At 46.6% G+C, this 14700-nt stretch overlaps 1 protein-coding gene across 2 annotated transcripts in view; it reads left to right on the top strand.

Annotated features, from left to right (window-relative positions):
• Fer1l6 (fer-1 like family member 6) overlaps positions 1-14700 on the top strand; it is a 158206-nt gene that overhangs the window by 8799 nt on the left and 134707 nt on the right. The window contains exon 2 of one of the 2 annotated variants that reach the window (XM_040730440.1): positions 14346-14384. The exons of the other annotated variant lie outside the window; for it this stretch is intronic. Within the exon in view, the coding sequence (XP_040586374.1) occupies positions 14346-14384 (39 nt within the window). The remainder of the gene's footprint in view (positions 1-14345; positions 14385-14700) is intronic. 2 annotated transcript variants of the gene reach the window in all.

Consider the following 14700-nt stretch of genomic DNA (forward strand, 5'->3'; position numbering starts at 1 on the left):
GGGAGAGAGAGAGAGAGAGAGAGAGAGAGAGAGAGAGAGAGAGAGAGAGAGAGAGAGAGAGAGAGAGAATCCAAGGATAGTTACCTGCTCTGAGACTCTAACGCATTTCCTATACATGTACAGTTGTAACAAGTTTTCACTGTTTAGTCAGCGAACATTGGCGAGGTTATGTGGTTTAGCTACAACAACATTGTCAGTGAAATCAAGAAGTGAATTCAATTCTGTTTCCAGAATCCTATCTGCTTTCCAGGGCACTAGTCCTTATCCGGTAGAGCTTCTGCCAATGACAACAGGAAGTTGTTAAAAATATTACTGACTCAGGGCTGGAGAGGTGGCTCAGTGGCTAAGAGCACTAAGGCTCTTGCTGAGGACCAGAGTTCGGTTCCCCCGTGGCAGTTCATAACCACCTGTAACAACTCCAGTTCTAGGATCTAACGCCCTCTTCTGACCTCTGGGGGCTCCTGCACACATATGACATACATGCATATGTTGATGTACAAAAATTGAATTAACTAATCAAAGATTACAGCATCTTTCCTTTTGTAGGAAGAAATCTGAATCAAGGATGAATTAGATCAGTCATTATAGAAGCAAGTGTCCTTTATCCAGACCTCGTGGCTTTTCTACTCCACAATTCTACTTTTTAGTTAGTTTTAACTTATACATAGAGTATTGCACTCTTTGTCATGAATCGTAGATGTCATGGAATATAATCAAGTGTGAGAACTAGGGGGAGAGAGAGCAAATGTGGACAGGACATTGACCCGGCCTCTGTTTCCTAGCGCAATGGAGTCCAAACCAACCTGGCTTCCACCCTTACTGATGCTATGATCCAGAGGGCAGGATATGTGTGCACTCAAGCAAACACTATGTACCTCAGGCCCAGGCCTCCTGTGCTGCGTGTTCATGTTTTTATAACCACATCCTCTCCTCTTGTATAAAGATGTTTCATAATTTTATATCGTTGACAAGCAAGAATCAAATAATAGCCAACACACACGCACGCACACACACACACACACACACACACACACACACACACACCATTCCAGAAATATGGAAATCAATGTCTAAGTTCAATCTTTGCAAAAACAGTAGGTTCCAGATCCTACTTACTAACCACTAATACTTCTAGAAATGGACATTGGGTTAGTCATTGTCTATGAAAAGCTTCTGGGGATGCAAACCTTGCATGGGCACAGTCTACGTTAGGCTCATAAACACGTGCACAACACAGCCCCAACAGGTATCCATGGTGATGGGAGATAGAACACACATAGCAATTACTAGAAGAAGACAAATGATTTGTTTCAGTCATCCCTGCTCTGCTCCATGAAAAAGATTACAGGAGTAACAAACCAATTATGAAATTATCTGTCCACACTAATTTTAATTTCCTCTGTCTTCAGGTCTGTAGAGATGAGAAGTTATAGGAAAGGGAACCCACAGAAGGAAAACAGAGATGATGATGCAGTTTTAAAAAAACTCAAAGTAGAACACACACACACACACACACACACACACACTCATGTGCACACAAATCAAAATGGAAAATATTCTTTCCCAAGTGAAACTTCTAGGACTGGTGACATCTCGACAATTTGCATTTACCTGTCAATAGTCCTTCAAACAGCATCTGTGGACAAGAGTCCTTCAAACAGCATGTGTGGCCAGGAGTGACTAAATCAGTCTATTAGAACAGGAGACAATTAATACAGTGAAAATGGCCGGTGACCATGTGCCCAGGGAGTCGGTATTACCCAGGGGTGGATGCCGACAGGTTGTCCCCTCATGCACTGTCCACAAATGTTACAATAACTCTAGACTCTCCCCCAAAGACAGCCTATATTGCCAGGGCAGGAAAACACGAGAATTCCTTTCACTCGAACCTCCCCTACAGCACAATTCCATTCATCAAGAAAAGCCCTGTGCTGACAAACAAAAACAAAAACAAAAACAAAATGCACTTGGTTTTCACTCCAAGTTTGATCCAAGGCTGACCCGTATGCCTCAAGTCTAATCTTGTTCCTAGACTGTCTACCGAGTGAAATAACCAGATTGAATCACTAAGCTTTCTCCAGCAGTTGCTGTTAAAAGTCTGAGCATTGTTGCATAGTGTTTCTTCGATATGATGATACTGAAGGCAAGGGGAGTGAGATGCATTGTGATTCTATCTTCTAGAAGCTTTTGGTATGTTTGGGAAGACACCAAGGGTGATGGTGATAGGTTTGGAAGCTCCTCTGTTGACTAATGTGCCAGCACAAGCAATCTCCACCATGCACTGTCGACTCGAATGTGAATTCTCTCCCACCTGACTAGATGCTTGGTTTTTCCAAGATTGTTAGTTCACCTGTGATCCTGTCAGCTATGGCCCACGGATGAGGTAATATGTTTTTTGGAACATCCTGGCTCTGAAAAGAGGGCTCGAGGGGTTACAGGCATCCTTGACATAGCCTTTCAGTCCTGTGGGTACAGGATGAACAGAGGCACCCACACAAAGTCACTTTAACTCCAGATCCAGAAACACTCTTGGACGGCTAGAGCCTGTTAGATAGAATCCATTTTTATGTATCACACAGCTTCCTTAACTGATTTTCATTTTCCCACTGGAATATCAGCAACTTTAGGAGAGAAACTTAATTATCTAGTAATAAGCTTAATTTTTCTATTGTGATGTTTTTCATAATTTTCAAAGTGATGGCCTTCATTGAAAAGTTATGAGATATAAGAAAGAGATGTCAATGGCAAATTACATGATCTTCTACCCTTCGTCACCTGAGGCCTGTATTTCTTCACCAAAAAGAGAGGGTAACCGTTTGGGTTACTTTGAAGATCATGGAGGCTGAATAGCATCTATGTAAGACAAGATGTCTGCTCTAGAGAGCGAACAGTAACGGTATTCTAAGATTAATCTCCCCAACTCCACCTCGATCCATTCCTGCAAGCCTCGGGAAGAAAGGCAGAACCGATGGGATTCAAAACACCCAAACCCCTGGGGAGTTGGCCCGGTGGTCTCTCTGTCAGGTGACTCTTACGTAGCTGTGTTTGTCCAGGGACACTACCATGTGAGAGTGTGTTTCCTCATCAGGCTTCATGCAGGTTGGTCTTTTGCATCCTCGGGTTGTTTACTGAGAGGCTCCAGAAGGCCTTTCCTTGTGACATTTAGTCTCCTGTCATTTGGCTGTTGAGTTGTGACAAGAGTTGAAGTCAAGTCGCTGACTCTTGGCATTGAATGCAACTGTTTCGAAGATGCATTCTCTGAGTGATGCCTGTCACAATAAGCCCAGGCTTAAAATTTGTAGATGATCTAAACATATTGTTTGTATTCGTGTCGTTTTCAGGAAGCTGATAAGCTAAATAAGCTTTACATAATCCAAAGTCATTTCCTAAATGAGGACAACAGCTTTAACGTAAAGAATAATTCATTTGCTCTCCTTTGGGAGAGGATCGTATTGCCAGATACTAGCTTGGATCTCAGCAACTGTATTGCTTTTCAACAACAGCATCGCATGAGAAAAGAACACCCCAAGACGTCTCTTTTGAGGCCCCTTAGCCAGGCTAAGGGTAGGATGAGGGTGTGCGTTCGCTGTCAAGGGGTCTATAACTGTGGTCGGTGCAGACTGATCCTTGCTTGTGTTGATACTCCTACTAGATGAACAGCCTGAATAATATTGTTTGGTTGTTGAATCAGCTAAGGAGCTCTGGCGAGAGATGCCAGTCTTCTCTGACAGACCAGCCCCTTTGAATAGGCATCAGATTACACATCCCTGTGAAATGCCACAAAGCTAAGGCAGCAGGCTGAGGGCCCCAGAGGTCAGGCTTTTGGGTCAGGTGACCCCAATTCAAAGCCCAGCACTTGCCAGCCTCCCCTTGACTCAGTTTTGCCATCTGCGCATTGGGAACAATGGCAGCATCAGCTTTGAGAGCCGCTGCTGTGAGTAGGATGATCTCAGTGACAGCTAGCTGACTGCAAGAGTACTCAGTGAAGGGTTATTAGTAATAATAGTACATTTACATGTAGTGATGTCTAATAGCAACTTTATTATTATTATTAACAATTAGTATTGTTTACTATTATTATAACTTATTTACTATTATTATTATCAACAATGAAAACTTACAACTGATAATGAGCATGGTTAAAGACCCCAGCATGATGGCTAGATGGAGGCAGGAGTCAAGGCTCTGTCACCGTCTGGAGGTAGGGCTTTCCTGAGTTTGCTTTGGTGCTGGGGGTAGGATGCAGGGCTCACACATGCTAGCTAGGACTCTTCCCCTGAGCTACGGCCTCAGCTCTCTTCCAAGCTCTGTGGCTTCCTGATTCCGGATAAGACACGCAGGCAGCCTCTCCTCTCTGGACCTGTCCTGCAATTCTGTGTTTGCTGATCGGAGCCCTTGGGCTGGGCAGTCAACCTGAGCTCAGCAGTTGGGAACAGAGATAGGCACTACCAGACAGGTACACACAGAAGGGCACTTCCTGGTACAAGACCTACCCAGCGGGAGGGGCAGCCTGTACCACACTCCTCGGCTGCCGAGCCTCCCGTTCCCAGGGGGAGCATTCTTCCTTCCAGAACGAGCTCTGGGTATTGTCCTTCGTCAGGCACGCTGGTTCAGGGAGTGTGGGCTTCTTTGCCTGCTCAAGAGCCTGGAGGTCGAGGTGAGAGACAGTCTTCTGCTTCTCTTCACAGAGCTCTGCTCACTGCAGGGTGGGTGGCAGCGGCTCCTTGGAGACCGAAAATGGAGTCCAGGCAGATACCCCGGGGCTAGGCTGTTGTGCGGGTACAGATTCCTCAACCTCTCTGAGCTGAAGTGCTCTGAACTCGGTGAGGACTGCATGGCATCTAACTCTCAGTGGCTGCTTGACAAAAATGGTGACTCTGATTGACATTTGGGGGTGACAGTGGGGGTTAGACAGGATGGATGCGGTGTGGTATTTATCGTTGTTAGTGATGGTAGGCTGTTGGGCAGATGCCTTATTTGCTTATTTATTTCTGTCTGTCTGTCTCTGTGTATGTGTGTGAGCGTGTACGTGTGTGTGTGAGAGAGAGAGAGACAGAGAGAGAGAGAGAGAGAGAGAGAGAGAGAGAGAGAGAGAGAGAGAGAGAGAGGCTTTCACTATGTAGTCTAAGCGGGCCTCAAATTCCTCAAATTTTCGATCCTCCTGCCTCAGCCTCTCAATTGCTGGGATTGTACTGGCCTTTGGACCCCTAGCCAGATTTTACACGTCAATTTCCCCATGTGAAAGAGAGATCAAACACCTTTCTCAATGCTGCTAAGATTGAGTGATGCTCTCAGTTTAGCAGAGTCTGTGACGACCGTCTCCGGGTGCTTTGAGGGATCAGAATAGAGTGAAGAGATCACACGTACTGAAGTGTCTATCATGGAGAATTGCAGACTGGCTCAATCTCAGCATAGGGCAGAAGGAGGAGCATCTAACCGGCAGTGAGAAGTGCAGTCAGTGGATTGTGTGTGACCGGCGTGTAGCTTTGTCTCCAGTGGCCAGGGTATAGCGGCCTGCCTGGTGCTCTCCACATAGAAACTCAGTCCTCAGGACTCTGAGAGATAGGTGCCCATTGGTACTTGATACCCATGACAAGGTGAAGGCACCGAGAGGTTATGCAGTTTGCTCCAGGTCACACAGTGACCAGAGTTAGATCAGAGCCTGAATCTTACCCAGAATGCTGTGAAACCCTACCAACCTTCCTCCCTCATGACGCTATGGTTGTGTTCTCAGAGGAGGATAGAGCATCGCACAAATAGGACATGTGGTGACTCTTTCAACCTCGAGGTCTTGGTTCCGCCCATCTCATGACTTAATGTGTGACAGATGCCACTGTATAAATTGAGGTTTCAGCCAGGTAAAGGAAGTTATGTGTTCAGGTATGGATGGATACACATTGGCATCCTCCTGTCTCACTTCACTCCCATCATGCATTGGGAACCAGTGAGGCCTTCCTCATTGTACAGTTCTGGAGTTGAAAGTCAATATCAACCACAGGTCTTTTCTGAGCCTCCTGGGCTCACGGCCTGGAGTGTGAATGGCTTTACACCTTTCTCTTTGGTGTTTTTAGAATGAGTCTGGGAAGGGCTATCTGTGACTTTGGGACTTGTTATAGTTTGACCCTGAACTGTGGCTGAAATTCCAAGGACAGTCACTGTTGGAGAAGTGGGCAGGCCTGTGAGGGCGCCCTCCTGTCCACAAGGCTCAGCCCACAGCTTCTGCTCAAGTTAGTAACAGGGGCCTGGGTAGAACCCTGGAGAACTTGGCTGGGCCGGGGAGAGCAGGTGTGGCAAGTGTCACTGGGACTCTGTGAATCTCACAGAAGTCCCACTCAGGAGAAGTGGCCCTAACGTCCTTCGCATGCCTGCAGAGGGCCATGTGATGGGACAGGTGAGCTTTTAGCTTGGTTTTCACCCTGGCAGGCCACCCATGGAAGCCGGAGTACCGAATTTCTATTGTTATTCTTTTTTTCCCTTCTGAGTCAGGTCTGGGGTATGGATGACCTGTCACTGCTTGTGAGTGATGGTGTTGAGTTGGCTCTGTGTGAGGGACTCAGAGAGTCTCCCTTGACTGCATTAAGTGAAGTTTTACTCTTGGATCTAATCAGCTCCTCTTGGGTACAGAAGTGACGAGGCAGCCCAGATAGGCACCAGAAGTGAGGTCAAAATCGGTGAAATACCTTGACTGTTGGTTTTCAACACTGAGCCTGAGCAACATTGTGCTTTGAAAGGACGGGAACCTTTTGCTTTTCTCAGGATATAGGGAAAAGTCACCAGACTCTAATTCTGACCCATTGGAGCATTTCACGTAAGGCACGGGATCCCAAAGCAAGGCTCTGTTGGAGGAAAAAGTTGGTTTTGGGGTGAGTGTAGTGGAGACTCAAGAAGCCTGAGCTCTGAGGAAAAGCCCATGGCAGCCATGTTTGCCAGCAGAAGAACGCAGGTGTGTGGATTCCTCCACATCTCCTCAGGGTGACCTGAGGTCCCTCTGCAGACATGCATCTTCTCTCCCAGAAGTCTCTGAGACTCGTGTACCCCAGGAAGCAGGGAGAAGGGATTGCCAGCTCTCTGCTTGCTTTCTCTGGGTTTTAGGGAGCCTTCTCTCCTCAATGAACCCAGTCTAGAATCCACTTCACAGACACATCCAGAGACTTGTCTCCTAGGCGATGCTGAATCCTGTCACCTTGACAATTGGTACTCACCATTCTTTAAACATCGAGGAGAACAGGGACCCACACTATCAGGTAGCTTGGGAGACAATGAATCCTTCATCCCCTGAGATAGGGAAGAGCTATGGCAGGTTGTAGTTAGCTGGCACACCTACAGGAGTCTTTAAGAGTGTCACAGCTCAGAGATGCAATGGCTTACCAGGCGCTGGCTGTGAAGTTGTGACCCTTTCGCATGGTACCCTGTCTGAGATTATATGGAAAGAAACACGTGGGACGCCGGATGTCTGTCACAGCTGGATGTCTATCTGACACTGTTTCCTCAGATCTGATGCTATGTCAGTAGGGCAGTTGGAGGGGAGGATTTGATTTTGGGAAAGCCCCTTAAGGAAGGCCTTATATTCTGAACGAGAGAGATGGAGGATTGACTCATTTGACGCCTGTTTGTGGTCTGGTTAGTACTGGGGCCAGTTCCAGACACTTTTCTGAGAGACGTAGACCTTCCCGAGGGCCAGCCAAAGGGAGCAGCTCGACTCACAGCTAGTTAAGAAAAAAGGGCCTCTCTGACCACTCCTGGCTCTACAGGAGTCAGCGGAGCGTCTGGGTGCACCAGTATGTATGCTGTTCCTTTGTCTGCCTTTGGCATCTGAACCCTGTCTGTACCCATGACTTCAGTCAAGTGGCTTAGTCTCTTTAAGTTAGCATCTACGCTTTGAATGTTTTGTGACTTCTGGTCCTCACATGAACAACGTCATTCAAGGGAATCTGACAGACACATGGTGGGGATCTGGTGCATGTCCATCCTTCCTCTGGGATCCAGCTTGAGTGCCACCTCCTTCTAATGCCTCCCTTGACCCTTCCGGGTCCACAGACGCTGTCTTTGTTGTCTGAAAGCACTTAGTCTATATTTCAGAGGACATGTCTAGCATCGAGCTTTCAGTCACATGTGTTTCTAGTCTCCACTGACATCGTGAATGCCCCAGCTAAGGAAGTCTACAACATTCGTCTTTGTAAACCCATGTGTAGCCAAATACTACAAACAGACAAACAACCTCATACACTCTTCCCGAACAACCCCGCAGGAGAAAACTTACCAGCCGATAGGAGACATTTACAGAGAATGAAAGAGCGGATGCATTAGTGAAGGGGGGATTGTGAGTAATGGATGGAGGCTTGGTGACAGCCAGAACTGATGTCCCATTTAACAGAGTACTAATGGCCTCCCGGGTCCCAGAGTGGATAATTCACTTTCTCTCCATGGTTCCGAGGTAAGCATCGGGGCAAGGCTCTGACATATTCGATTTTTCTTCTACTGTCAGTCTCAGACTGCCTCTAACCCTTTTGTGACTCATAAACACATTTTAAGACGGGGACAAGGAGTTCTGAATTCTTTTGGTAAAACTTTTTTTTTTTATATCTGCATGTTCTATCCACCTCCATCTGTCCTTAATCCAACATTCTGGGACCCTTAGTACACACCAAATACTGTGATTGCTATCTGGGGTTCAGACAGAAACCAGGTGCAGACAGCCACTGCTTTCAAATGCTCAGCATATAACGGAGGTGAGCGATGACTTTCCAGAGACTGCTATGTCAACATGACAAATGCTGTTCCCAAGCAAAGAAGGAAGTGTTGATAGAGGCCAGAGGGATGGATGCCTGAGTTGTTCTGCCCTGCAAAAATGAAGAACATGTCCCATCAAAGGAAGTGGTTGATTTAAGCCTGGAAGAAAGGTCTAAGACAGAGGAAGTCACCTAACGGAAGGCCCATGGCAGAGGAGTGAGACAGATTCATGGGGAAGGGATACAGGATCCGAGGGCCAAGAGCTCACTGATGGGCCGAGACCATAGCAGAAGGCCTGGAAGGAAGCTCAGGGCACTGGTCCTCTTTTCTAATTCAACTAACGTGGTTGGGGTAGAGCACGTTCGTGTTTGCAAATGGCAGCCTGCGTGTAGATTCTCACTGGGTCTTTACAACAGCCCTACAAGATGGGATATATTGTCCCCCACCCCCACTTTACAAACAAACAAAAAAAAACTAAGGATTTGCTCAGGGTTATATGATTAGTAGGTGCCTGAACAGATGCTTAAAGCTGGGGATTTCAACTCCAGAATATGTGTGTATGTATGTATGTATGTATGTATGTATGTATGTATGTATGTATGCATATTTCTTAAAATGAATGTTTTGTAGAACTCTCTCTCACACACACATGCACTCCCACTAATCATTATTGTAGTCTTGCAAAGTAATTATTTTTGCAAAACAAGCATGGCAAATAATTTCCAAATTAAGGTAAAGAAATTGGATATCTTTTTAATATTGTATTTTTCAATCCATAAGCATGCAATATTATTCCATCTGTCTTATTTTATATTTTCCAGTTTAGTGATCTCACACATATTTCTTAGATATGTTTTGACGTTTTAAGATTTTTTTATTCTTACAGGCAATGCTTTATTTACTATATTAATTTTAATTTTTGTCTCTAGTACAAAGAGGTTCATTGATTTTTCTTATAGTCCTTGCTTAGATGCCCTGCTAAATTCAGTTAGTAATTCAATTTATCAGATTTTATGGCTCTGGGGAGTTGAATGAAGCATTTAAAAGGTGAGGGTCAACATACAATCTCACTTTAATGTGTACCTTGGGTAAGATGCTAACTTTAAGGGGTTTGTAGCTAACATTTATTGGATGAAGAAAGTTATTTGCTCTTCCAGTTTTCAAATATGGCTTCAGAGTGGACTTGGCTGCAGGAGGGATAGAGCTGGAATAGGAGTCTGTCTAAGTCCTGAGCTAGGCCAGGAGATGTGTGAAGGTAAGTGAGGGAATGCAGAGAGTATGGAGAGAATCCTAACGCTGCCAGCATTCTTTTTCTCTGGAGTCACCAAGAATGATCTTAAGGTCAGTAGTAAACATATTTAGGACAAATGTGTGGCCAAACCCATCCACACCGGCAAAGAACGCTCCGAGCATCTCCTACCACAGGTAGTCTCTTAAAGGCACGCACAAGAACAAATAGCGTTGTTTGCAGGATACCACAGGTCTCATGTCTACTACTCTTCTGGTCAGTGTGTCAAGGGTTGATTTTGAATTGTAGTTCAGAGATCACAGTTTCTCGTGTTGGCATCATCAGCTCTTGTCTATGGTGTGTGAGACCGCTGGTTGTATCATGGGGGCAGACCGGAGGTAGAGAGGGAACAGGAAACAGTAGAGTTATAAATTCTTTAGTCCCCCTGTTCTAGTTTGGTTTCCATTGCTGTGATAAACACCATCACCAAAAGCAACTTGGGCAGGAAAGGGTTTACCTGGCTTATACATGTCAATCACCGCCCATCACTGAGGGAAACCAGGCAGGACCACAGAGGAATGCTGCTCTCTGGCTTGCTTCCTACGACTTGGGCAGGAAAGGGTTTACCTGGTTTATACATGTCAATCACCGCCCATCACTGAGGGAAACCAGGCAGGACCACAGAGGAATGCTGCTCTCTGGCTTGCTTCCTACGACTTGCTCAGGTACCTTTCTTATACAACCCAGGACCATCCGTCCAGGGATGGTACCACCCATATGGGCTGCTCTCCTATATCAACTGTCAGTCAAGAAAATGCCCCTTAGATATGCTCATGGGCCAATTTGATGGCAGCAGTCCTCAGTTCCCTCTTCTCAGGTGACTCTAGCTGGTGTCAAGTGACACAAGCTACCATGCACCTAACCAGGGTCCTAGTGCCACCAGCTGGTCTTTACCTCCATTAGATCCACAGCCTTCCAGGGCAGTGCCACCAGCTAGGAATTGAGTCTTCGAACATGTGACCCTGTGGAGAACATTTCACGATTGAACCATAAGGCCCTCTTTATTCAGGGTAAAGTGTCATGACTGTCACTTGTTATAGATCTGTCATAAGTGTTGGCACACTGGAGTTCTTGGCAGTGTTCTAGGGTTGTAACCATACCCTGTTTCGCCCACCACAGGTCAAAGCCCATTGGGAACCAGACCTGGGCATGAAATAGGTATGAGAATATAGTCTCTGTTGCTGGTTAGCTGGATTGGAGGAAGATTGGCTTTAAGTATAGTTTGGTCTGGAGTTCAGATGGTCTTTCAAACGCTCTCTTCTGAACCAGATAGGCTTGCCTCTGTAGCTACAGGAAAGGAGAGGTCCAGCTGCCCCAGCGTCTTACCTCCAGAGTGCAGATGTTTCATGGGTGGGCAGACAACCCCACTTCCAAAGGAATGGCCCCAAGAAAGAATGTGAGGCAACCACCACACTCTTCATTCTACAGAAGGATAACGGAGGTATATACTGGAGGCGGAAGGCTTAGGATGCCAAGAAGCACAGCGGTAGAAATTTGAAGGTATCTATGCTGAGACAAAGGGAGAAAGCTGCTTGTTCCTAGCATTGGGAAGCTACCTGTAGTGTAGTTTGGCTGAAAGACGATTGGTTCCTTGGCATTTAGTGGAGCAGAGACTAGAGCTCTGATTGGCTGGCTTGTAAAGACAGCAGGATGGGAAAGAGGCGCCTTTTCTCGGAGGCCCAGGCCGGGGAAGGGTAGGGATGGAAAGATCAAAGCCCTGACTCCACAGTTACAATCTGCTTCTCTAGCTTCTCTGTGTTCTGGCCAGCTCAGCCACGTGTGACGCTGTGACGTGCCGAGGATGCTCGGTAAAGGAAGAGTGGGGGAGGAGGGAGGCACAAACCCAGGCGCTGCAAGGAGCTCTCGGCTCCAGGAAGATGGCGTCCATGGGAATCATGGCTGGCATGCAGCCGCGGGAGTGAGAGGCATGCGAGAAAGGAGCCCTCCTTTTCCCGGGGCACCCCTCCAAGTACGCTTTCCTGCCGCTTTGCAAACGAACATTTGTCGTGTACTTCTGACCAGTTATGGGAGGCTGGCTTCACCTGGTCTAGCTCTCTGAGCTATAGTTCCAGGTTATTCCCGGACTGTCTTGGGTTCTGAGAGCTCAAAGGAAGAGGAGGCACTAATTAGAGTCCTTGGAGGTGTGTGTACTAGACTCAGCTGACCTCTTGCAGTTAAAATATCCAGGTTCTCAATGACCATGGGTCAGGTTGTAACATCAGACTCTCATTACAATGGGGACTGGGTTGTATAAAGCAAGGGCTGTTGGGGCTCTGTTAAAAGCATCTCCATTTGCCTTCATTGTGAGCGTGAGATCCCACATCATCATACACCAGCACTTAATTGATCCCCTCTTGACCAAGAGTTGGTATTCAATCCATTCAGGCCATTAGCTGACCAGGGACCTTTTTTGGCCCCACAGCAGACTGGCTATTTTCTCTTAAGCCTGAGAATTATGTTCCCCCATGGCTGGACTGATCCCACGATTAAGAGGCAAGAAAAGTCAGTGCTATCGTCCATTAAAGTTATGGGAGTGAATGGAATGGAATGGAATGGGGTGGGGAATTGAGTTAAAAATTCATCCTGAACAAGTGTGTCCACTAAGGATTCTGAGTGCGATACGCTATCATTTCTCCTTTTGGTTAAGAACGTTCTTTTACATTTCCCTAAAGGAAAACTGAGTCCCAAAGCCCCTGCTATGCCAGCATGAGGACCTGAGTTCCATCCCAGCGCCCATGTAAAAGGGTGGGGGTGGTGACACCTGCTTCTAATCTCTGGGCTGAGGAGGTGGAGATGCCTGGGTCCCTGGGCTTCACTGGTCAGCCAGCCCAGGCTAACCACGGAGCCCCAGGACCCAGGGAGAGCCCCTGTCTCAAAAAACAAAGTGAAAGAAGTGAACAGCTCTTGAGGAGTGACACCCCAGGTCAGCCTCTAGCCTACACACACACACACACACACACACACACACACACACGCACGCACGCACGCACGCACGCACGCACGCACGCACGCACGAGTGTGTCTCTGCCTCTCCAGTACTGGGATTATAAGTGTGTGCCACTATGCCTGGCCTTATTTTGTTCCCACTTGGGCTCTGGGGACCAAATACTGGTCTTTGTGCTTGCAACATAAGAACTTTACTGACTGAGCTCTCTCTCCAGTCCTTAAAGAATATTCTACCTGGGATGTGCTCACTGTACACAGCATGCATTTTATGTAGCATGTTTCCCTGTCCTCCCCACCTCCCCTTTATTACCCCACCCCTCCTGTTAGTCCCCTCTGTCCCTCCAGACAGTTTAGATTCTACTTTCATGTCATATATGTATACATGTGTGCATATGAATTCCAGGACTTAGTGAAAACAAGCATGCAGTGGCCATTCTGATTCCGAGGCAGGATTCATTTGTTTGATACAATTGTTTCCAGCAACTAGGACTTCATCTAACATTACAAATAATTTTAGAATGGTGCAAACACTTTGCTTTTCATTGTTGTGATCTGTTTTGGTTTTGGAACAGGGTCAGCCCTGGCTGACCCAGGACTTAGCATCCTCCTGTCTCAGCGCTGTGATTACAGCTCTGTATCATGATGTTGACTCTCGTTTTTTAAGACAAACCAGACTACATGCAAATTTACTCTCTTGATAACAAAATTCTACTAAAAAATAATTACATTTAGTTTAAGCCTCAAAGGTGTTGGAGATAAATCCAGTATTTAGCTCAGGTTTGTTTTGTTGTTTTCCTGCACTGGATGCTGCGGTTGAGGGTTTGGAAGGTGATATACCTGAGCAACTTGTATCCCATGGCCTCTTAGATAGAGAGGAGGAGGCATAGACCTGCACCGCTCACACCACGGACACAGTTAGCTCAGTGCTGGGCCACTTGGCCCAAGCTGTTTCTAGTCTGCACCGAAGCTGGGAAAGTCAGTGCTGGAAGGGAATCCAGTGACACAATTAAGAAACCACATAACTTCAGCTCTGAGGTTTCTAATTCTGGAGCTCCAGCAAAGACATGAAATTAGCTACCTATAGAGATGTGTATAGCCCCCTATAAATAGTTCACCAGGAGGTTCTTAAGTTTGGGAAACAGAGGTAACTTGGAACTCCCCCCCCCCCAAGAAGAGCCTGGTGCTTGGAGTTCTATGACCACCATCAATGAAATAATTAAAAAGTGACTGGAAAAAGTCCTAACGCCAGTCCAGTCCCGTCTCCTCAGTGGCACGCTGGCTGTGTCTGGCACTCCGGGTGCTTTGCCGCAATGCCACAGGCAGATGGGCAGAAACCAGTGTAATCCAGGCCGCGTTTAACATTCTTCTTGTTTGGACACAGATATCGGAGTCACGGTAGCTTTCACCCTGAGGAGACCAGGTTGGTATGGGTGTGTCTGTGTGTCTCTTAATTTTTCCTGGGGTGGCCTGGGAGGAGAGATCATAGGTCCTGCACCGAGAAGTCTCATCTTTTTGGAGTTCCAGATTAGAATAATCCCCAAGCAGGAGACAGTAGGTGTGAGGGGAGCTATGATGGAGATTCGCCATTATCAGTCAGTCTTCCTGATTTGGTAGTTGGTTCCCATGTATGTGACATGTATGTGTCATGTATGTGGCTGGAAGCCCCAAATCTACTTTATGAGAAATGATAACAGTAGCCCTAACTCCACAGTATGTTGCAGGGATCCTAGGAGATC

Source organism: Mesocricetus auratus, unplaced genomic scaffold (genome assembly GCF_017639785.1).
Source record: "Mesocricetus auratus isolate SY011 unplaced genomic scaffold, BCM_Maur_2.0 Super-Scaffold_100023, whole genome shotgun sequence".
NCBI classification, from domain to species: domain Eukaryota; kingdom Metazoa; phylum Chordata; class Mammalia; order Rodentia; family Cricetidae; genus Mesocricetus; species Mesocricetus auratus.